The sequence below is a fragment of the Cryptomeria japonica genome, chromosome 1 (genome assembly GCF_030272615.1).
Source record: "Cryptomeria japonica chromosome 1, Sugi_1.0, whole genome shotgun sequence".
Taxonomy (NCBI): domain Eukaryota; kingdom Viridiplantae; phylum Streptophyta; class Pinopsida; order Cupressales; family Cupressaceae; genus Cryptomeria; species Cryptomeria japonica.
The window spans coordinates 23,705,995-23,730,275 of record NC_081405.1 but is presented as its reverse complement, the minus strand read 5'-3'; the positions used below and the strand labels follow the sequence as shown (position 1 = coordinate 23,730,275).

Below are 24,281 nucleotides of genomic sequence, written 5' to 3'. Positions count from 1 at the left end.
TCTCCCCCTGGCAGGCCGGGTACCGGTCCAGTTCGAACCCAGTTCTGATTCTGGTTCGATATTATTATTTTGATATTGAACTTGAAGTATATGATGCTATGATTACAAGTTTATAGTGGTTTTGTTGTTTATATGATGCTATGTGATATTCTAATCTTAATTCATGCAAGATTTGTACTAGATCAGAATGCTCCCCAATGATATTTTTCCTTCTAGAGGTTTTAGTTTGAATAGAGAATGCATATTAATTGAATAATGGTACCCCTGATTTGTATAAATAACTATAAGACTTCACTTTCCCCTTATTTTGGGACAGTAAGAGGTCATTTATAGCTTTGCAGCCTATATTTTTCATAACTGAGTGCCTAGTCACATTCAAGTACATGGCTTTCCCATGTACCTACTTTTAAAACAAAATTGCCATCTCATTCATCATGGTGGTTCATAACACAATCCTGCAATGATTAGACTTCATGGAATACAGTGTTCAAGCACTTATTAGATTGCCCATAAGAAGATCCAGGAGAATCTCCATTCAAGAAGTTTTTTTCCTTTTCTATGTTCTATTAACTTTCTTTCCAAAATCCCGAAGAGATTGTTTTTTAAAGCAAGGTTTATTATTGTTTTCTAATAACTTGTTCGTTTTTCTCAACCAGTAATGGTAGCCTAGGGTTACACTGTTGTTGTTTCATATTATTTGTTTATTTTTAAAAATGTATATACAAGTATGGTGTCATGCCCCGCCTAGGGGTAATACAAATCACAGCTTTATAGAAAACCTAGGCAATGAAAATTGCATTCCCTTGGGAAAGGCTGACCCAGATTGGAATGAGAACATTATATTTAAAAACATTACAAGTGCAAACAATAAAGATGATAATGGGCCAACCTCTTTTTTTTGCATTATGAAATGTACACCCTATGCTTCGTCGACCCCTACCTATAGGTGACTTATGGAAATTTGGACTTAATGCTGGAGGTTTATGGAAATTTGTTAAGTCTTTTTCAAAGACAAGTTTTAGTTTAAATGTTGAAATGAGCTACAGGCAAGGACACCATTTGGAAGGAAAAGCTTCAGCTTGAATTTTATTTGCTAAATCCCTTGCTAATGATGAATGTTATGTAGGCAATTTAATGTCTTGCCCTTGATAGGTGTGTAATTGCTGTTGTGGTCGATTGATCTCCTTGCTCAGTCGTATGCCCTCTTTCTTTTGGACGTGAACCTTATTGGAGTTATTCGTTGTCCACAATTGCACAAATATTGATAACTTGGGTGATGTGTGAGGCCTGCCTTGTATGGTCGGTTTTGTTATTAGGAAGAAATAAGTTGGTCAATTATATTTGGCAAAGAGATATGATGATTGGAGGTGAAAACAGAGCCTTTTCTAAGCCTTTTCATTAAGCACTTGACCTCCAAGTTGGGATGTGAGCTATTTTTTTCTTTTTGGTTGCAATAATGCCTGAACCAAGTGGGGCTACATCCAAGGAGCCCCTTCCCCAAGTAAAAACACACAGGTGTCTGACCATAATGTAGGTCATTGGTTACATTACTAACTTAACTCTACTCTTCTCATGAGAGCGAAGAGTCATGCTGAAACCTTCTCCCTTAGCTCTCTTTTCTTTCTTCCTTTTAACCTACCTACCTTATCAACACAACTGTCAGTATTACCATTGTCCATCACCACAGCCCTAGAACCTCCTGATTTGACTTTAATAATCACCAAGCACTTTGGTGGGTCAAAGCTCTTCAGGGTCTCCATCTCTTCTTCACTGGCTCCAATTTCTTCACTCAAGACCAAAGAGATTTCATCCACTTTCTCCACCATCTAATGAAGAGGGTCACTTCCCTCCACCAAGTAGCTAATTTCTCCACTCTACACCTATCACAGAGGGCAACAGTATGACTTGTTGTGAAGCATCACCTACATCTGAAGGGAACTCCTTCAAAGTCCAAGAACTGCACCCAACTTCCTTTTGAAGTTTAAATAGAAATTTATGGTGGAAAACCTTTGGAAACATCCAATTCCACCAGGATCCGAACTTACGTAGTATGCAATAAATTTAAAGAACCTTCATCAACCAACAAAAATCTACCCAACGAGTTCTCGACAACTTCAAAACAGGAGTCAAACCAGAACTACATGGGGAGATTTGGAAGCCTAACCCACAGAGGAATCCGATCAAAAGATTTGGAAATGGGATTAAAAGCTAGATGCCATGGTTTCAGCATCAAGGGTTGATTGTCTTCCCAACACCACTGACAGTCGCAAAAGATATTACATTTGTCATCCATATTTTCAAAAACAACAACAAAAAACCCTCAAGCTTGTTGGTATATTTGAACACAGCCTTCCAAAATAGGTTCCCAATGAGACAAGATCCATTTGTGAAGGTCACGTAAACTCGGCCAAAGCCCTCTAAAGCGCCCAATAAGCCCCAAGACTGAGAAAACCCTTTCATTATGATCCACTTCTTTTTCCACCTCCTCATACAGATACATAGTGACAGATCTGGCTAAGGGAAGATCAATATTTCGTTGAATCATTGTCCTTTGAACAAACCCCCACCGAAAGACAAGATCTTACACCTTGCTCAGAATCCTTCCCACTCCATTTTGAGCACCCTTCACCCACCCTAAACCCACTAGGGGGGCCTAACCCCTACTCTTTTTGCCCCACATCACTACCCTTGTCTGCATCATTGTAGATACCACACTCCTATTCTCGTTCAGAAGCAACAACCCGCTCCTGCATGTTACCCTGACGCACCACAAAAGCCCACAAAGCGCACTCACGGTTGGATATTCCATCATTAACACCACGTACACAGTTTGTTGGTTTTGTTATTATTTGCTTGTGGTTTGTTATTTTTATTTAGCAAACCTATGGTTTGGTTTGTTATTTGTTAAAACCATGAATGCGCGGTTCATTGTGAGATTTTCATGTATAAATATTTTATTGTAACGCAATACAGAATCAATTCGATTGCTCTACAAATGTTGATATGGTATCAAAGCAGATCGATTATGTGCCTATTCTTAAGGATTTTGGGCACCACAATTAGAGCAGATTTATTTCATCTTTTTCCGCAGTTCTCAATGCATTAGATGTCGTAATCATTTGCAGCAGAGGCCTTTCACTAAACCTACCACCGAGTCTGATAACTCTGTGTTTGTGTGGGAAGAGCACAGTTTTGTGCGGGATCGAAGTCCAAAATTGTAGAAGTCTACAATCTCAGCACTTGGGCATTATAACCTTGGGCTTTATAACGTATTGCAAGGCCATTCTTCTTATGGAGGACTCACAGAAGTAAGCTCGTGGGCTTAATAACGTATTTTCGCAGCATGTTGAGGATGGGAGCAGTTCATAGCCCTCCATGGCCAAGCTCCAAGCTCTTCTCTTGTCAACAGATTACATATTGATGGATTGGGGATATTGTGTTCAATACATTTCTTTTGACGTGAACTCCAATCCAACCGATCAAAGGCTTAATGCAGTGAAGGCTATGACTGATGGGATCCACAAACTTTTGAGTTGATTAGATCAACATGGAGACCATGATTTCCCTTCTCTGTCTAGAAAAGAAGTCACTGACAAGACCGAGTTTTGTATGCATCGTGGTCTGCAACATAGAGCAGCATGTGGGAGATCGCAATCTATTTGCCAGGACGTCCATAAACAATATTCCTTCGCCATCAATCACAACTCTGATAATGACACTACCTACGCTAGTTCATGTACAGTAGGTTGTGTTGTGTTTTTTAGCACAATCGAACAAAGAATAAAATACCAAAAGTATTCTATCCTCTCTTGATCAAAATCTTCTTGGATGCTAAATGATGTGATCAACCAAGACAACTCCAAGATTTCTATATTCAAGTCATGACATGTGGATACCTCATTGGTTGATGTGATTGTTGGTAATCTAAGGGGCCTTATGAGATGGATGTCTTGATTTCAAGGAATGCTTTACAAATGATATGCGATATAGCTCTCTTGCTTGCTACTACTTCTAGATGTTTGATAAAGAAAATGCAAAAGTTGAGGGTTGAGGGATACTAAACTACTCCTAAGAATGCAAGGACGAAGAGCAATTCCAATGAAACTCTATTAGTCTTTGCTTTGACATATAAGAACAACTCCACAAAGGCTAATGCAATCTTCTAATGAAGTTAAGTAAATGTTCAAATTATTACCAAGCATAGACACCATTAATTGAATGCATATCAATGATTCAGAAACAATTGAACTGAAGCTCGTTCAAGAATTCAAGTTGACCTTGCAATCAACAAACTGCTAGTGGTATGGATTAAGAGTTTCACCATGAATCATGCACAACGCTCTATCATTCAACTTAGATACTTAAACAAATTTTAAAGCTTGAATTGAGAAGATGAATAATCATGCAAATGCTTCAAGAATTGAATAGAAACGCCACACTTCAATGTCTTTATTAATCCAGCAGCAAAATAGCAACAATTCTTCAAGTCTCTAATCTCTTACAAATGAAAATGAGTGGGGCTTATATAGTGCTCCCAATTATGACGAATGGCCAAGATTGAACGAAGATCAAGGGTCAAGATTTCGCCACCTAAACCCTAATTAGGGTTTACTACAATCAAAACCTATCTAGATAAACATCACCAAAAACATTAGCCAATAGGAATGTGACATCCATTTGGCACAAATTACGAGGAGGAACCCTCCAATAAGAAAATTCATTGCCACATAGGATTATAGCAAATTGTCATCTAAAATCTGTTGCCTTTTTCTCTTTCCCTTTTGGCAAATTCAAAGAACCTAGTCGATATGCATTCAATTTCAGTTTCTGGAGCTGCTCGCAGGTTCTTCAATTGATCTTCCAAATAACTAACTTCCTCAATACCCAAGACAAAAGTGGTCTCCCATCCTAACCTAAAATCTCTTGTCTTGCTAACAAGTACCATGAGTGCATGTATGTCATCTAGCTGATTTTCCGTTATCAACCCCTCAATTCCATGAAAGATGACTTTGTTGGCATAACTGATGGTGTTGGCACAACCAGTTCATCAGTTAGTATTGTCATTGATGACCAACACTTACTGGTGAAAAAGGCCAAACTCATAGGCAAGAAGATGTGGTAAACCTCAATGGTTTACTCATGGCTGCAAACAGTATGGAGGATTCAGAGCTTCCCAAATATGCATCATTGACACACTTAAGCAGTGTGTCGGTAGAAGGCTAATCGGTTGAAGAGAAAACAGAGTAGCCGACCGGTCAGTCAAGCACCCGATAGGTATTGAGATCAGTTTCTTAAAACTGGTAGATGAAATGATGATGCGGTCGCAAGAGATGACTCAAATTGCAGTTTAGTAGTCTTATGCAAACCGGAACACTCTGGATAGACAGGTGATCAGTTTAATTGATTATCAGTGACCGGTGGCAAAAGGTGAAGAGTTACACCGGTGAACTGATGATACAAGTTGAAGGATGATATCCACCGGGAATCTCAGAGCAGTGACCGATAAGCTTGATGCGATGGCCAAAGGTGAGTCAATCATGGCGAGATATCATCAAACAAATGAATAGGGAAGTCTACTGCAATTAACAATCAATTAAGGTGAGATTTGAGCGGATTTTTCCGGTTCACATTAATAAGACAAAACACGACCCAGAGGTTGGTGAAATTATGAGTTGCAGAGGCAGTTAAGGATGAGTCATTGGCGAGATTGATGGAGAGCGTGCAGAGAGAGTGCAGGAAGATTTGGAAAGTTTTGAATTTCAAATCTACTAAGTTTTGTATAAAGGTTTTTGGCGAAAACCAAAAAGACTGATCATAAAAATTGCGAAGTGCAATTCTAAGGAGAAGCGATCCAGCGAGGTGAGAAGAGGGCAAAACTGCTAAGTAAATAGCAGAGTGGTGAAGAGAGTGTTTAGAGCTCGGAGAGTATGAAGAGCAGAGAAAGAATGCAAAGCACCAATAAAGTGCAGAGCAAGTGTGATGCAAACCACCGGTAGAGTGCAGAGCAAGTGTAATCGATGGTGAAATCGCAGAGCTTCATTTGGATCTGATTAAGCTAAGAGAAGCTATTACAGCATATCATTCTCTCTGTTGTTTTCTTATAACTACAACAGCAAAATCCCTTAACCGGGTGGACTTTAACAAGTCCCTTTGTAAAATCCCTTAACCGGGTGACATCATAAATGATGATCTTAAGTCCTTTAACAAGGCTACCTCTAACAAGGTAAAGGTTCTACTAGGCCTTAAAGAAAATCCCTTAACCGGGTGGCATGTAACAGTGTCTTTGTAATCTCCTAATAGGGATGGCTCTTCACTGAGCATACTTCAGAAGAGTGCAAATTTTGTGAGTTTCTACTCACACCGTGGTTTTCTCCCATTTGGGTTTCCACGTGATAAATCTTGGTAGTCTTGTGTGTTTCATTATTGTGTGCATATTTCTTATCAATGTTGTTTTTACTGATAAGTGATAAGTTTGAATAAGAAGTTTTGATTAAAGTTAAAACTGTAAAATTGGTATAGTGTTGATTCACCCCTCCCCTCTCAACACTGATTGGGACTAACAAACTTTCACTTTCTTCCAACTCATTGATATCTATGTGCATTCCGGCGTCTATCTCATTTTCAAGAGTGATTTGCACTACTTCCACAATCTTGTCATGAATCAGATGGATTCCCTCATCAACTTGATTGCATCCATTGTTGATATCTCCATAAATAACCTTCCTCATGTGAAGCAAGTTGCTCCAATGCAGAAAGTCTGGTGATTGTCCATCTTTCAAAATCCCTTCCTTCACCAAAATCTTCTTAGGCGTCTTCCTTATTTCTTGCAAAATAGGGATAGTGAAGTCCCTAGTGTAGACAAAAGTGTCAAATGCTGCCATGAGAGCATGAGTTCTTCCGAGGATTCTCACAGCTCTATCAAGTATCTTCATTATATCTCTTATGAATTTGTTAGCCTTCTTGAGGGATTTGTTTATCCAAGTATCCATTAGATCTGCTGAATTTCTTACTTTCTCTGCATGATCCACTGATTTTGGAGGAAGCAGCGGTGGTGGTGTAGCCGATGGATCATGTTGCCTCAATGGCCCCTTGAATTGTTGGAAGTAATTTCTCCATGCACTTCTCTCTCCAGTTTTCTAGTCTTTTATACTTCCATCCTAAGCATATCGTGGATTGTTTTCACTGAATCATTCATATCACCCAAAGCTTGCTCAATGGTAGGCAAACCGAAATCAACAATTTCCAAATCATATTCTTTTATCGTGATCTCGTCTTCAAATTTATCTACCCTTGGAGTGGCGATTTGTATGACTCGAGAACCTATATATCCCTCATCACTTTGGGCATCTTTGTTGCTTTCTTCTTTTCAGTGATTTCTTGAATTTGATTTAGGAGACTATCCAAATCACCCAATGGTTCTTCCACTGCTATTACTTCTTTGGCGAGCCTTTCTATGAGCCATGCAGGATAGCAGATCTTCCTTCTCCTTCTTGTGTTTCTTCAGGCAATTGGTCATCTCTAGGGGGAGAGGTTGTCTCATCACTGTCTTCTTCTATATTTATAGACTCATTACCTTCATCCTCATTGTTTACTTGCATGTGGGGAACAGTATTATCTTGGTCTTATGGCTGGTTCCCTTTGTTCTGCTTCTCACTTTTGTCATTCTTGATTGTAGATTCCATTGATTCCTTCACTCCACGACTCAAGTCTCCTTCAAGTCTTTGGTTCCAATAGCCTCCATCTTGATTCATCTCTACTTCATGCCAGGAAGAGGTACTAGTGGAAGGATGACCGGATCTCGGTTTATACCTCTTACGTGATGATCCTCCTTCACGATTCTCCTTTCTCTTGGAACCTTTGGAGTGGGTTGAACGGGTGGCACTTCCACTTGCACTTGTATCTTCTTCATTGTCATCTGATAAGTCTGCTCTTCCCACTAAGTCGAATGTTAGTTGCACATTTTGTTTTTTCAATTTATGATGTTGGATATCTACCCATTTGCGTGTGTAGGCCAAGACTAGCTTCATCAAATCTGTGATTTCTACATCAATCCAATTGACCTTTATTTCCTTGTCCTTCTCTTCTTCATAGGTATGCTAGGGACATTTACCGCTATCTTGTGCTTGATCAGCAACATTAAAAATTTTACATCTATGAATGATGTCAATGGGTAGCCTAGAGTATATCCTCCTTCTTACTTCAAAATCATCTTAAGCATTCATCTAGTAATCCTCCAAATGCCATTTGTGTTTATGCTTTTTCCCATCAGCCTTTCTTATGTTTCCATAAGGATCAAAATTATCTCTAGAAACATATTGTATAAGTGAGTAAGATGACAATTCATCTTCGGAGTTGTCAGTTCCTTGTAGAGAGGGGCAGACTTCTATGGATTGTCCAAGTGAAATAGGAAAGGCAATGTCAGTCTTCTGTCTATTCCTTGCACCTTATCATACGCCACCAACTGCCTTACCACTTCTAGTAACACTATCTTATCCGTAGGATAGCGTGGCAACATGTAGAGTGGGGAAGAGCATCCTTGAATTCTTATATATGTAAACTTTGGGAATTGAATGAACCAAGCACCAAATTTCTTGACCAATTCCTGCGCTTCCGGAGATAACCATTGATGGATTATGCCTTGTAGGGTTCTTGTGATATGCATAGTGAAGGCGTCATTAACTCTTCTATAATGTGGCTTACTAGAATGTTGCAATTGTGTATATGATTCACATGCTCTTATTTCTCCAGGTCCTCTTCCAACCAGGCCTCTATACATCAATCCAGCATACTCATAATTTCTAGCAAGAGAGTATATGATATATGAGCTCATTTAAAATGTCTTAGTGGAGATGAGCCTCCTCAATTGTATATCAATGCTATTGTTGATGATCCTTGCCCAGTTGATCATATATTTCCTATTTGTGATTGTTTCTATGAAGAAGAACATCCGATTCTCGAAGTAGAATGCTTGAGGAGCACCTGTGACTCGGTTGAGCAAAGTAATTAAGTCACTAAATTCCTCCTTAAAATTAACTCTATGTAGTCTGCCAAGAAGTTTTCTTTTGTCAGGTCGACTCTTCAATAGCCAATATTTATTGATGATTCCAAGACAAATCTCGGGGTCAACATCATAGAATGCTTTAGCTCCTTCCATGCTTCTATAAATCATATCTCTCGGCTCGAGTATGTAGAAAGCTTCACTAATGGCCACCTCTGATAGATAAGCAAGTACTCTTCCATCAGGTGCCACTATTGTCCTTGTATGAGAATCACAGTGTTTAGCGCACGCAACCATCAGTTCATAGCATTGTATGGCCGGAGGAAAACCAGCTGCATTGATAATTCCACTCTCCATTATCTTCTTAGTTGTTGCTGAAGGTTTGCTTGTGTATAGTGAGCTATGAAATCTCTTCACATCAAATCGCCCAAGATTAGTATCTCCCATGTTACTCCAATAGGAAGTGATCTTAGTTTTCAGCACTTCACCTTTCGAATCTTCTTTGATGAGGGTTTGACGTGTGCCTGCTCCAGCCTTTAGTGCTGCCATACCTCACCTAAAAGAATTGTCTAAGTTAGGATTATGGTGTGAAAAGTGCCCAAATTACTGATTCAATGCCTATGAGGCATTAGAACAAATAATGAATGGCTATAACCTTTGACTAAAACACAATCTAAACTTAAGCAAATCTCAAAAGAATCATTTAAATGCCACTAATTGTTCATTTTCAGTATGCTATCTGCAACTTCATGATATTAAAAGGGTCTAATTTGTAATGTCCCCTTTTGGAATTTGCTGTATTTTAATCCTAAGAGTCTATAACAATCATTCCAACTTAATATGAGAGTTGGAATATATAAATAAATATAACATTATCAAAATTGAATATATTTCCTTCTAGTATTTAGCTTAAAATTTTAAGAATAGTTTAGAAGAAAGAACTTATCTTGATAGCTTCTTATGGGTAGATGATACATAATCCAAATCTCTTGCTGTCACTTCCTCGGATATAATACGTTCATTGCCAACCCTCTTACAATTCGATGTATCTAATGATTGTCTTCCAACACATATACCACCACATTTTTACCTTCTGCTTCCTCTCTAAGAATGACTTTCACCTCCTCGTTAATATAAGCTTTCTCAGAAAGGTTGTGACTCTTTTAGATAATTGCTACTCTTTGTAACACCCTTTTTTTTTGGATTAGATATCATATAATCATTACATATCAGCTCATTCGAGCATCCAACTTATTACAAATATCAGCTCCTTTCGAGCAAACTAACAAGAAGTGGAAGACCAAGGGTCACAACTTAGAAATCCACTTAGGAAGACCAAGAGTCTACATAAAGGTGTCCCTCATGGCAGTTGAACTTGGGTCTCCACATTGAGAACTCAATGCTTTAATCAACTAAGCTCGACCCCTTGGACTTTGTAACACCCTTTCACTAATATGAGTTGATGCTTTGTTTATTTTGACTAATCGGACCCTTTTGCCAAATTGCTCATTGTCTTAATCACCCTTCAGTTCGCTCCTTCCAAAATGATAACTACTTCTAAATCATTTAGAGTATACTCATCTACTAAAATCCAAGAATATAGCCTGACATCGTGTATTGGTGCTACACCTGGGATAGTCTTGAATTATGAAATCGTTACCCAAGGTTGATAGTGCTCCAATGAGTAGAGTAAATCTGATACAATACACAAAGTAAATTCCCCCTTGCTCGATATCGGGAATACGAAACTCCACGTATTTTACTTCCAATATACTTTCATCTGTACCCATCGCAGCTTCACTATGAATGGAGGGCGCCGTTAATGTCTGGCCATCAAGTATATTAATTATTATTTGTGGTGTCTTCTTACTCATAAAGATCGCTGCATTTTCCCGTCTATTCTGCTACTTCAAGTGCCACAAATAAACTCACTTCCGTGAACCAAATATGGATAAGAGTTATATACAAAACAATCTTCCCTACCTCGCATGGAATGAATTTGTATGCCTTCTTATACCTCGTTTGTGGAATGATAAGGCACGATGCCAAGGAGACACGTCTTATCACCAACCATCTTTAACTTGCCTTAACCATATCACTTCATGTTAATTACCAACCAGTATAATCCAGATCGGTTTGTAAACATAGCAAAAATCGGTTATGCTATCCCCATCGGTTGGTCCCCTCTTTAATCGCTAGCCCCATGCCTTTTCTCAATTGATTGTAATGCAATACAGAATTAATTCGATTGCTCTGCAAAAGTTGATCCCAACCACATGGAAATCGATCTGCAGAAAACCTCCAACCATGCTGAGCCCTAACCGCAGAAGTATCCCGCCACAGTGAAGCACACCCACCACACAGAAGACCACCTGCAAAAAAACTTCGTCCTTGTGGAGCCCTAGCTGCAGAAGCATCCCCCAACGGCCTCATCGGCAACTAATATGAAAAAATTAAGTTGGGATGTGAGCTTTATTCATAAGCAGCCATAAGCATTATTCTGCTGTGTATGTATATTTCTTTATCTCTACTGTAAATTGATTCAATGCTGGAGAGTGAATGCTCAGACCTGCAGGGGGTTATTTGAAGCCTTATTTTTGTTCATTTTGGACCTGTTTGTGGAGTATTCCTGTCCCTTAGACATGGCTAACAGCTAGACTAAGTATTATTATATTTTCAGATTGTTTAGCTCAGTTCTGAGGTCAAAAAAGAAACACATTTTCTTTGTATTTCAGACTATGAATATTATGCAAGTCAAACTCTATTCTGAATTTTATCACAGAAATTAGTATTACTTTAGTTCTTGTTCCGTAGCACTTTAAAATGCATGCGAATGTCCCTCCTGTAAATCTGCAAATAAAATTACAATATTACTCCCTACATAAATCTGAAACTGTGCAAACACATTATCAAGCAACTGATAGAAAACAAAAGTTGGGAGTCAAAATTGGAAGGGTATTTTACACAGTGGGGTGTGCATAGGCAATCCAAGGCCTTCTGGCTCAGGTTGTGTGGTTCAGAATTCAGAAGGCAAGATGATTAAGTGGTTTCAAAGAAACTTCAGTAGGAAACAAATAATGAGGCAGAGGATCACAGAATAGTTCTGAGTTTACCTTTGGCTTTTCAGTCAGAATCTCACAACTCATCATTGAGGATGATTCTATGATCATAATAAACTCCATCAAGAAGCAGAGTGCATAGAATTAGAGGATTGCCAATATACCATGTGATGCTTGGACTCTCCTGAATTCTTTCACTTCTTATGCATGTAACGACTGTTATCATTTAGCCAATTTTGTGGCTGACCACCTTGCCAATTACACCATCAATGTATGTTGTATCAGATGACTTGAATGCTTGGGATGATTTGTCTTCAAAGTAGAATAAACATTAATAGTCCACACGTTGGTGGTTGGCAAACGCTCCTCATTTTCTGGTGGGTCATGTTTCAATTGTGTGACATTGCCTTTAATTGATATGGACGTCGACAATAAAGTTTTTCAATCAGTCTGGGTGTTTGGTTTTTTGAGACAAGTATGGGCTCTGCCACATCTGACCATTAGAGCTAAAGTTTATAAGTTTGTTTGTATGGGCTCCGCTGCATCTGGTCATTAGGGCTGATGTTTTTGTTGATACTTGATAACTTTGATGGTCCTCTGTGTTCTATAAAAAGATTTGCAGCTTGCAACTCTAGTTATTGTAAGTCATTTTCTATATTATAAGTATAACAAGCGTAAGCCCTGTTTTCGTTGATACTTGATAACTATGATGGCCCTCTGTGTTCTATAAAAAGATTTGCAGCTTGCAACTCTGGTTATTGTAAGTCATTTTCTATATTATAAGTATAACAAGCGTGAGCCATATGCAAATTTACAAAGTGAAAAAAAAAAAAAAACAAGACAGCATAATATTGCTAGCAGTAAGTAGTATAGACAAATTCTTATGACAAATATACAGATCATTACTACATAGCATATTTTCCAACTATGAAATTCTATTTATCAATCACCCAATAATTAGTGTTTCCCAATGATTAAATTGTGTGCATCTATTATGCTAGTTATTGATGGAGAAAACAAAACACAAATTGATAGATTAGAAGCTCTAACAAAATTTTATAATGACCTCTCAATTCATCTAGATTTAAAACATGAACATGAGATTTATGTTACTATGGTTAAACTTGGAATTGAAGAATTAATGCTCTACCCAGAATCTTCTCTTTTAAGTTAGACCTCTGGACGTATATATTAAGCTGAGATTACCTCCACCAATATGCCTGCTCATTAGAGCAGCTGCTATCTTCCAGCTATCTTGACCTAGAGATCGCATGGGTACCACCAAATAAGCAACCAAAGTCCCTATGACTGTTGCAACTGCTATCAGCAAACAAAAATAGGGAATGAGCAACTCAAATCTCATCCAGGCTTGTGAAAAATACTGAGCTAGTCTAATATAAAATGCTTCAGAATTGATCAAATTGATTCTCTCTGAATATAGAAATAAACAACATGCATACCTTCTTCAAGTTATTGTATAACATCACAACTGATAATGAGATTATATTTCTAAAATGCTTCATAGAATATTTTTACCAAAGTGTAGCAAACTTGAGCAAGAGCTGACTATACAACTATGAGAATTTTATTATTATTACAGGACTCCTATAGACAGGTCCTGAAGAACATGCATTTCTTTCATCAACTTGCCTACCTCAGATGACATATAATCAAGCAGAGTCTCAAATAACCCCTTAGAATCAAAATGTGCAAGACAACAACCATCCATGACATATATCTTCACAAGAAATGATCCTGGTCGGTACTTCTCACAAAACCTTCTTCCTGTTAGAACTTGGAACTATTATGAAGACATTGTGAATAGACAAAAATACCCTTCCTTATACCTCAACCATCAGAATAAATAAAGGGCAAGCTGGAAGCAGTGCTTGTTTCTTGTCAAGAGAAAAATCACCAAAGCTTGCTTTACGTGAATAGTTGGGGAGAAGAAAAACGAAAACACATTCTACCATAATTTGCTTTACCAATAGTTAAAGTATTTCCATCTAATGAAAAAACATGAATTTAGTCATCCCTCAGTTTTGTCATTTTCTCTGTGAAAAGTGAAAATTAATATGCCATCCATGTAATGGTAAAACAATTTACATTGTTCCAGATTAACAAAAACAGGCCAAAATAATGTATAAATTCCTATATGAGAAGTTGAACGCTTTAGTCACAATAATCACGGTCGCTCCAATATGCCAAATAGAATGTAGTCATCAGATCCCTAGACAACCTGATCAGTTGAGACATTGTCATATTTTTATCCTTAGAACTCTTGAGCTTTTGTCGTATTTTGATTTACATAGTAGTAATGATGTTTCAGAAGTTTACTATATGTATTTCAAATGTTAGTTTGAACCTATTAAAGCATGTTTTGTCTTTGCCAGTTTATTCCTGCAGCCATGTCATTTATTCTTGTTGCCATGCGGATTGTTTAGGGCAATATCATATGTGAAATTAATAGATGTCCTGATTAAATAAAATACGTATGTATGTTCTTGTATGTTATTTCTTTTTGAAGTGCAAGGAATAAATGATGTTGCAGTGGAAGCTAGCCTATCACGCCAGTTGCAGGAAGAGATACTCAAGAAGATGACTGAAGGATCGAACAGTAGAAATGCTGAAAAGTGTAAGGAACGGCATAGGAGAAGCAATCAAGCGATACTATCGATGTCTAACTTAAGTGGACATTGAAGTTGTAAATACCGCCACAGTATGTTATGACTATGGTGCAGTTTAGATCTGCATTTCCGCATTTCCTGTAGCATAGCTCTAGCTATCTCCTTTCTCAATCAATTATCCGTCTCTTCTCTTCGGCGTGATTTGTGTTGTCTACAGTAGATGATTTCTTTTAAAAATAAGTTCTTTATCTCCTCTCGAGGTTAGATAGAAAGAGAAGGGGAAAAAGCAGAGCAAAGGATTTTTCACAAGTGTTTTTTGAGTTTCTTTTCATATTGAATCATGTAATGACTTCCAAAGAATGATGAATAAAAAATATGTTATTCTCAGCATTTAGAGTTGTTTTTGGGAAGCCCGGAATCACTCACCCAAGGGGGCCCACTTGGTGAGTGTTCCTGTGCAGTTGTTAAGATTAGTTTTCTTTCCCTAGCTGCAGTAGACGTTCTTGCATTGACTGTTCCTGCAGCCACTGGAAACAGATCCACTGACTGTTCCTGCAGCCAAACCAAAACAGAGTATTTTTTGTTTATCAGCATTGAACTTAGCCAATATTGTTTTATGAATTTATGCAGAAGTTTTCTTGTAGCCTTTCAATAGTTTCAATTCTTGCTTATCTTTTCCGCATAATGTTAGTTGCTGCAGTAATGCAGAGTAGCTGTTGCAGGAACTTAGTGCATATATAGTGCAGACCCATTTCAAGTATCACGTCCCTGGTTTGACAATCAAATGAACACTAGCTATGGAAATAGTGACTTTACCAAGTGAATGTCCAAACTTCGGGTTGAGACTTCAACTAGAGTTATTATTCTTATTGTTGGGTTGTACATTTTTTGCGTCATTGCCGGGGATGGTGTCAAACTAAGAACCTGTTATGGTTATTGTTTTTTTCAGTTTTCAGTTAATTGTTTTTCTGGCATACCTGATTCTTCGAAAAATTTCATGAATCTGCATGCATAGGCGAAGAAGAGATGTTCTAGGTAGATTTCTGCCCAGTCATCCTAATCATGCAGAAATTAATTCTTCAGATATAAATCCTTTTGCTGAACTTTATCAAACCCCGGAGAATTTGAACCACCCTGAATATGAATTTCTAGAAGGCAGTCTTCAATTCCTCTTTGGACCCCCAGAAGAGGAATTTCATATAGTAACTCCCCCCACAAGTCCAATGCAAGGAAACCCACCTCCAGGTGGAAATAATCCACCACCACCTTTGGACCCAATGTTTGAGTTCCCCATATCTGATTAGCATGATAATGCTAATCTCAAGAACATTTTAGATTTTTCCCTCCCTAAATTCTATGGATTGGTGACAGAGGATCCAGACACATTTCTATTTGAATTTGATTTTCTCTGTATGAGTTTTGATTATACTACAGATGCCCATAGACTCAAAATATTTCCTGCCACCTTGAAGGAATCATCTCTAAGATGGTTTATGAGCTTGGGTAGTAGCACAATCAATACATGGGATGAGATGAAACGATTGTTTCTTGCAAAATATAAAGAGTATTGTAGAGGCATTGATCGTCATGGGGATGATATCTTTAGAATGACACAGAAAGAAGATGAAAGTCTTGAAGATTATCTGGAGAGGTTTCTGTTTAGTGTCAAAAAGTCCAAGCATAGTACTCTAAACAAAGATTCCCTCAAGTTGATATTTTGGAGGGGAACCAGTGATCAACACATTGATTATTTACATCTTATGGGAGGAGGTGACATTACACAGTCCACGTGGACTGAAATAGGACAAATTTGTAAGAAGTATTCCAGATCTGCTTCTAAAAAGAACAGGCGTTTCAAGCCAGGAGCACCTTCATCAGCATCTGGTACTGGAGTTTCTCGAATGGAACTTAGCCATTTGTTGAAAGATTTTAAGGAGGACATTATAAACAATATGGCTACTCAATTGGATACACTCTCAACTAAGAAGAAACATAAGAAGTTGATGCATTTCTTAAAGAATTTTGCCCTCATTGTAGACAACGGAAAAAGGATTGCAGATGTAAAATGGTTGCAAATGTTGAGGTTCCTGACTTCAAGCCAATACAAGGTGAGGATGAGCAAGTTTTCTATGTCCCTCAAAGAAGGCCAAATTTCCAAAGACAAGGTATGCCTCCGGATCCACTTTCTTTTTCTGGTTATAATGGAAATTCTTATGTACCAAATAATCAATGGCAATCACCATATGCTCAAAATTTTGGTAATTATCAAAACTGGTATGGTTCTCAAGGCCAAGGACAACATTTTGCTAATCAAATGCCACAGTGGCAGCAGCCACAGGGAAATTGGTATCCACCTCAGAGCCAAGAGAGCCAGTTTCAAGGGAATTGGCAACCTACTCCTCAATGGAGGGGGAGTCAACCATGGACTACCCAATCTTCTGGTTATCAACAACCTATTCAGCAGCCACAACAGCCTGCAATAATGCCTCCTCCTACAGCCACTGTTATCCCACCTAAACCAACGCAGTTGCCCACTCAGCCAATGCCAAATCCTAATATTAAATCTCAGCAACAACAACAAGCTTATTCAACTGATCTTAATCAATACCCAGCCTATTCTTTATCCATAAGTGATATTCACCTACGATCTGGGACAACTCTGCCTAATCCATCTCCTCCAGTTATTACTGAGGTACAAGAAGAACAAGAAATTTCTAATCCAATAGACACGATACCTCAGAAGCAGAGATTACCACCATTTCCCCAGAGATTGCAAGAAAAGGAAGTTCTCACAGAACAAGAGCAAGGTTTTGATATCATAGATCAACCGAAACATGTTTGTGTTAAAATTCCATTGTTGAAAGCAATAAAAGATGTTCCTATATACAGTAAGGCACTTAGAGAAGCATGTCTAAAAAAACCTGGCAGGAAGAAGAAGGATCCACAAACAGTGTATGTTATGGGTCAACTAACAGATATTATGTTAGGCAAGGTTTCAATTCCAAAATATTCTGATCCAAGTAGTCTTGTTGTAAGTATAGTCATTAATGGCAGCCAGATAAGGAATGTTTTAGTTGATTTAGGGGCAGTCATTAATGTGATGACAAGAGAAGTAATGAAACAGCTTGAAATCAATAGTCTAAGGCCTACACCCATGGTTTTACAGCTTGCTGATAGCTCTACAGTGCGACCTGATGGTATGATTGAAGATGTGGTGGTTATTTTGGATTCCTGGGAATACCCTGCAGACTTTATGATTTTGTCTCCAAAGGCAACACTGGGAGGATATCTGGTGATTTTGGGAAGACCTTGGTTTGCCACGACTGATGTATATATTGGATGTAGATCAGAAGATATGACTATTTCAAATGGGAACTCTACAAAAACATTAGCTTTGTATTCTCCTGCACAGCCCCACTTTGATCAACAAGCAGCAGTTTGGCCTACTTTGGAAGAAGAATCTGAGGGAGTTGACTCTATTAATCACCTTATGATGATTAACCGAGGGCCATTCATGCAATTACATGATGAAGACTCAATTCTTTATAAAATTCTGACAAATAAGTTGACACAAGAACAGCAATTGCAGGAGTTGGTACCAAATGTTGCAGATTCAGACTTTCCTGCAGCCACTGATATATTGCATACTCTGTTGCCGCAGGAAGTCTCTACTTCTCATTTTTCTGATATATCCCAGATTGATCTTACTATCAAAATAGAAGTTGATTTGAATAAATGTTTGAATATCAATAGTGATCTTTCAGATACTCAAAAGGAGGCACTTGTGGACTTGCTTAAATGTCATAAAAATGCCTTTGCATGGGATTACAAGGATATGCATGGAATAGATCCAACGGTTTGCACCCACCGTATCTATATAAAAGAAGAAAGTTACCCACTCAGACAACCACAAAGACGAATTAATCCTGCATTAAAAGAAATAGTTAAAGAAGAATTGCAGAAGTTGTTAAAGGCTGGATTTATCTATCCTATCTTTGATAGCCAATGGGTATCACCTTTGGTAATAGTTCCTAAGAAAGGAGGAAAATGGAGGGTATGTGTTGATTATAGAGCTTTGAACTTAGCAACAAGAAAAGATCATTTTCCATTACCATTTGTGGATCAGGTATTGGACTCTTTGGCTAGGAAAATATATTTTTCATTTCTTGATGGATTCAGTGGTTACAATCAGATTCAGATAGCCCAGGAGGACCAAGAAAAGACAACATTTACTTGTCCTTGGGGCACATATGCATATTCTATTCTTCCTTTTGGATTGTATAATGCTCCAGCCACTTTTCAAAGAGCAGTGATCAGTATCTTTTCTGATATTTCTCAAGACATCATGGAAATCTATATGGATGACTTTACAACTTATGGTTCTGAATTTGAACAAGCATTGGGGAACCTGAAAAAAGTTTTGCAGTGATGTGAGGACTATAGTTTATCATTAAACAGTGAGAAGTGCTTCATCATGATGCAGGAAGGAATAGTCCTTGGTCATCATATCTCTATAAAAGGAATACAGGTTGACCCAGCAAAGATTGAAGTCACTCAACATATCAATGCACCGGTGAAGCAAAAAGATGTAAGAAATTTCCTTGGTCATGCTGGATACTATAAAAGGTTTATCAAAAATTTCAGCAAAATTGCAAGTCCCTTATATTCACTACTTACCAAGGATATGAAATTTAAATGGACCTCTTCATGCAATGAAGCTTTCTTGAAGCTTAAGCATGCTTTGACCCAAGCACCAGTTCTTAAAGGTCCAAATTGGTCTTTACCATTTCAAATTCATACAGATGCATCTGATTATGCAATAGGAGCAGTATTAGGACAGAAGATTGATAACTTGGAAAGTGTAATATATTATATTAGCAAGAACTTGCAGGGGCCTGAGTTGAATTATACAGTCACTGAAAAGGAAATGTTAGCCGTTATATATGCACTCAACAAATTCAGGCACTATATCACAGGATATCCCATATTTGTACATACTGATCATACCGCAATCAGATATCTCATGAATAAGCCTTCAATTACTAGTAGATTAGCTCGCTAGTTATTGTTGATGCAGGAATTTGATATCGCAGTTGTAGATAAACAAGGTAAGTCCAATGTGGTTGCAGATTATCTTTCAAGACTTCAGTTACAGGAAGATTCTACAGCAATAGATGATGCTTTTCCGGATGAACATCTATTCCTTATACAAGCCCACACTCCCTGGTATGTTGATATTGCCAGCTATTTAGCTACTGCTAAAATGCCACTTCATTTCTCTCCTAAAGAAAGAAGGTTGTTAGTAGAAAAAAGCTTTAACTTCTCATGGATTGTTGACTGTTTGTTTTATACTGGACCTGACCAAGTCATGAGAAGATGTGTAAGAGAAGATGAAACATATGATATCCTGCATGCATGTCATGATGAGCTGTGCGGAGGACATTTTGCTACTAAGAGAATAGCACTCAAAATACTCAATACAGGATATTATTGGCCCACATTATATAAGGATGCAGCACAGTATACAAGAAAATGTGACAGATGCCAGCGCATGGGGAGACCTACTAAATCTAATGAGATGTCATTATATCCACAAATATTAGTTGCATTGTTTGATAAATGGGGATTAGATTTTGTTGGCCCAATTGATCCGCCTTCTAATGGCAAATCCTACATTTTGGTATGTACAAATTATGTAACAAAATGGGTGGAAGCTCGTGCCATGACACATGCAAGAGATAATAAGGTGGTTGAGTTTCTTTATGAGGAGATATTTACAAAATATGGAGTACCAAGAGAAATTGTATCAGACCAAGGCCCACAATTTACTTCAACATTGATTGCAGCCTTGGTCAATGAATACAATATAAGGCACACAAAATCTACTCCATATCATCCACAAGCTAATGGACAGGTAGAGGTTACAAATAGGGAGTTTGAGGCTATTCTTACCAAAACAGTATCTGTTCATAAAAAAGACTAGTCTCATAGGCTTTCAGAAGCAATTTGGGCATACAAAACAACTTGGAAAACACCAATTGGCTTTACACCTTTTGAGATGGTTTATGGAAAAGCAGCAATGATGCCTATTGAATTTGAGCATAAAACTCTGAGGACAGCTTTGCAATTAAATATGACACTTGCTGAAGCACAAAAGGAACGTATTCAACAATTGAATGCTTTGGATGAAATGAGAAAAATGGCTGTCCAGCAGACAGAACTGATACAAAATCAAAGAGCAAAGTGGCATGATAAATATATCAAAGAGAAAAAGTTCAAATCCGGTGACTGGGCACTATTGTATGACTCAAGATATAAAGATACCATGGGAAAGTTGCAAACCAGATGGTTAGGTCCATATGAGATTGAGGAAGTTTTCAATAATGGAGTTGTTCGTTTGACCACAATTGACCCAGTTCGGTTTAAGCTTTTGGTGAATGGTCACCGATTGCGTCTTTATCATAAGCCGGCCAATAAAGAGGAGTTCCTGCAGCAATTTGCTAAGAAGGATCAAACACAGGTTCCTGCAGCAACTGATCAGGTTCCTGCAGCCACTGATCAAGTTCCTTCAACAATTGACCAAAGTAATGGAGGTAAGGTTCTTGCAGCCACTGCAGTGAACATGTTTGCCGCTTCATTATTCTTCTTGCGTCATTTCACAAAAATATTTCCATGTCTTATGGAAATATTCTTCTCCATAAATAAAATTTCCATCCACGTCATCCCATCTCATTTTCTTATCTGTCATTTCATTTCATTTCGCCTTCCTTTTCGTACGACTGCAGGTATGTACATATTGTATTTTATTTTAATTACGCATTTATGATTTCATTATGATTATTGTCTTTCCTAAATCCGCGTACACTCCCCTAAACCTTGTTAGCTTGTGTGGACACGTGCTAAGTTAAGTTTGGGGGGGTGTTTTATGGTTCGATTTCCAAAATTGGTAATTATTCGTCCTTTTCGGTACCTTGATTTGATTGCTTGCCATCATTTCTTTAACAAGATATTCTTTGACACAAGGAAGTAATAAACTTTGCCGTCAAATTTGGACATATGTATGGAATTTTCAATTTTCAGTCTGTAGGATATTTTGGTTCTCTGTTTCTCAGCTGCAGAGTTTGCTATACTAACAGAGTAAGAAATGGGTGGAGATCCAATCCGCCATGAACCAACAATCCATGATGCGTTGCTGCAGGACGCTCTTTGTGAGCATTATTTTAGGCAGCATGGTTGGATTGTTTACTTTCTGAAAAATCAGGGATTATAATGAAGAAATTGCCGTAGAGTTTATGCATTCATTCAACGAAGGAGAGGCTATTGTTAAAGGATTAAGAGTCATTGCTACAGAGCAACGGATAGCTGAAGTTACAGGGTTGCCGCAGCAAGGAGAATTGTTTCCAAAATCAAAAGACGCCAGAACCGCCATAGCAAAGTTTACACTTCCGGCAGATGGACCTCTAATGGTGGACAAGCAAGGAACCAGGAGGGTTTCCCTACCAGTAGAGTGGCCCCAGGTAGCTTTATATGTAATGAAATACATTACTTGCAAAGGGAGGTATTCAAATCTACATTAACCACATTTTAAATTGCTTAGTCATCTATGGCATGGCCGGAGAGTGAATGTCCCCAATTTTCTATACCACCTCATTTCCATAAGTGTCGAAGAAACACGGAAAAATGGAAATCGTTCTGTCAGCCATCCTAGTTTGATTAAATTGCTTGTAGAACATTCTCTTAGAGATGTTTCACAGATGGAATGGGGGGTATTTGAAGACATATTGCAGTTTAGGGTTGAAAATGCTCCTGTTGCAGATGATCCACCAGTTGAAGAAGAAAATATTGAAGAACCCTCTTCTCCTATAGTGTCTGCAGAGAACGAATTGCTCGTCACTGAAAGAGTTGTGGTTATTATGGAAGAACAGATGGTTGAGACAAATGTGGAGCAACCCTCCACTTCTCTTCAAAGAGAATCACCATCTTCTAAAAGAAAAGGGAAGGAATTGGAAATAATTGATGCAGATGAAGAACCTATGGTTCAGCCGCATGCAACTCGAGTTTCTCCTGCGGCCAAGAGGCGTAGGTCAAAAAGAAAAACTCTTGCAGCAAAGCCACAGGTAGAAACCATTCCCGCAGCCATTCCAAAGGTTTATGTGAAAAGAACTCCGAGTAAGACCCAGAAGGCTCGTCCAGCAGGTGATCCGGCAAAGGTTATTTTAGTGGAAACATCAGAAGAAGGGAGCCCTACAGATGTTGAAATCCAGAAGGAAGATGATGTAGATAGACTATCAAATCTTGCATATGTGGCAGAGCAGCTTAAGGAACCTGTTGAAGAGATTTTACGGCCTCAGGTAACACCTATTAGACCTCCATCATCCCTAAGCAGTTTATCTATTGTGTTCACATTTTATAGACAATGGGAAATAGAGAGGGCTAGGTTGCAAGGGATTATTGACAAACAGCAAAGAGAAATTGAAAATAGGGATAACAAAATTGAAGAATTAAAGGCTAAAATTGATACAATCACTAGTATGGTCCCCGAATTGATGCAATGTAGGGCACCACCAAGGGTTTATGCTATGCATTTAAGGGAGCAATATTTGAATTTCAAATTGAACCGCATTGTCAGGGACCTTAGCCCCTCTTTAGAAACCCTTGAGAAATTTTATGATGCTTACCAGACTTCTCCAGCAGCTGTGAAAAATTTGTTATGTGAATTTTATTTACATAACTATGTTGTAGCTTCAGATAGTGAGTGGAATCCTTTGCTATATATTGGTGATATCCATATAAAAGCTTTAATGTCATGGATTCAAAATGAGATCAGCATGGGGGCACAAGCCAGAGCATACAAGGATTTTGAATTTGATTGTCCATTGCCATTGAGAAAGGAAGCAAAAGAGCCAAGAGTTCTTTATTATGAATGGCAGAAATTACTGGTAAGGCATGATGTTAGGAATCTAGTACTGCCGATGAGGGAAGAAATATACCAAGCATATGAGCACTTAGTTCAGACTGATAGTACAGCTGCAATAGATGGTTTAACTTAGCGCTCGAATAACTTGCCAGAAGAATTGAAGCAGGGAGAGCCTCATTCACTGCCAAATTTCCAGGCAGCTATGCAAAGAGCCCCCAAATATATACAACTGGGCAGAGAGAAGACCAATAACTGGTTACCGTTGATCTTTCAACCTCTTATTCTTATGTGGTCACCATTGGGATGTAAGACTACAGATAAGCCCTATGAAGCAGTTATAGAAGAAGCCAGATGGTCCAGGTTGGAAAAGATTAAAGGATTTTACTGGAATTTAGCTTCAAGAGGAACAAGTCAAGGAACCATTGGTGACCTAAGAGTTAGTGCAAGAATCAGAAATTTTCCTCTTGCTGGAGGATCAGCAAGATCTTAAAGTTGGGGGGCATGATGAGTTGAGACATTGTCATATTTTTATCCTTAGAACAACTCTTGAGCTTTTGTCGTACTTTGATTTCCATAGTAGTAATGATGTTTCAAAAGTTTACTATATGTATTTCAGATGTTAGTCTAAACCTATTAAAGCATGTTTTGTCTTTGCCAGTTTATTCCTGCAGCCATGTCAT

At 38.2% G+C, this 24,281-nt stretch overlaps 1 protein-coding gene across 3 annotated transcripts in view; it reads right to left on the bottom strand.

Moving 5' to 3' along the window:
- Positions 1-24,281, bottom strand: part of LOC131038906 (uncharacterized) — a 77,958-nt gene that overhangs the window by 45,567 nt on the left and 8,110 nt on the right. For all 3 annotated transcript variants that reach the window (XM_057971481.2, XM_057971479.2, XM_057971482.2), the window contains exon 3: positions 13,264-13,374. In XM_057971481.2, the coding sequence (XP_057827464.2) occupies positions 13,264-13,374 (111 nt within the window). The remainder of the gene's footprint in view (positions 1-13,263; positions 13,375-24,281) is intronic.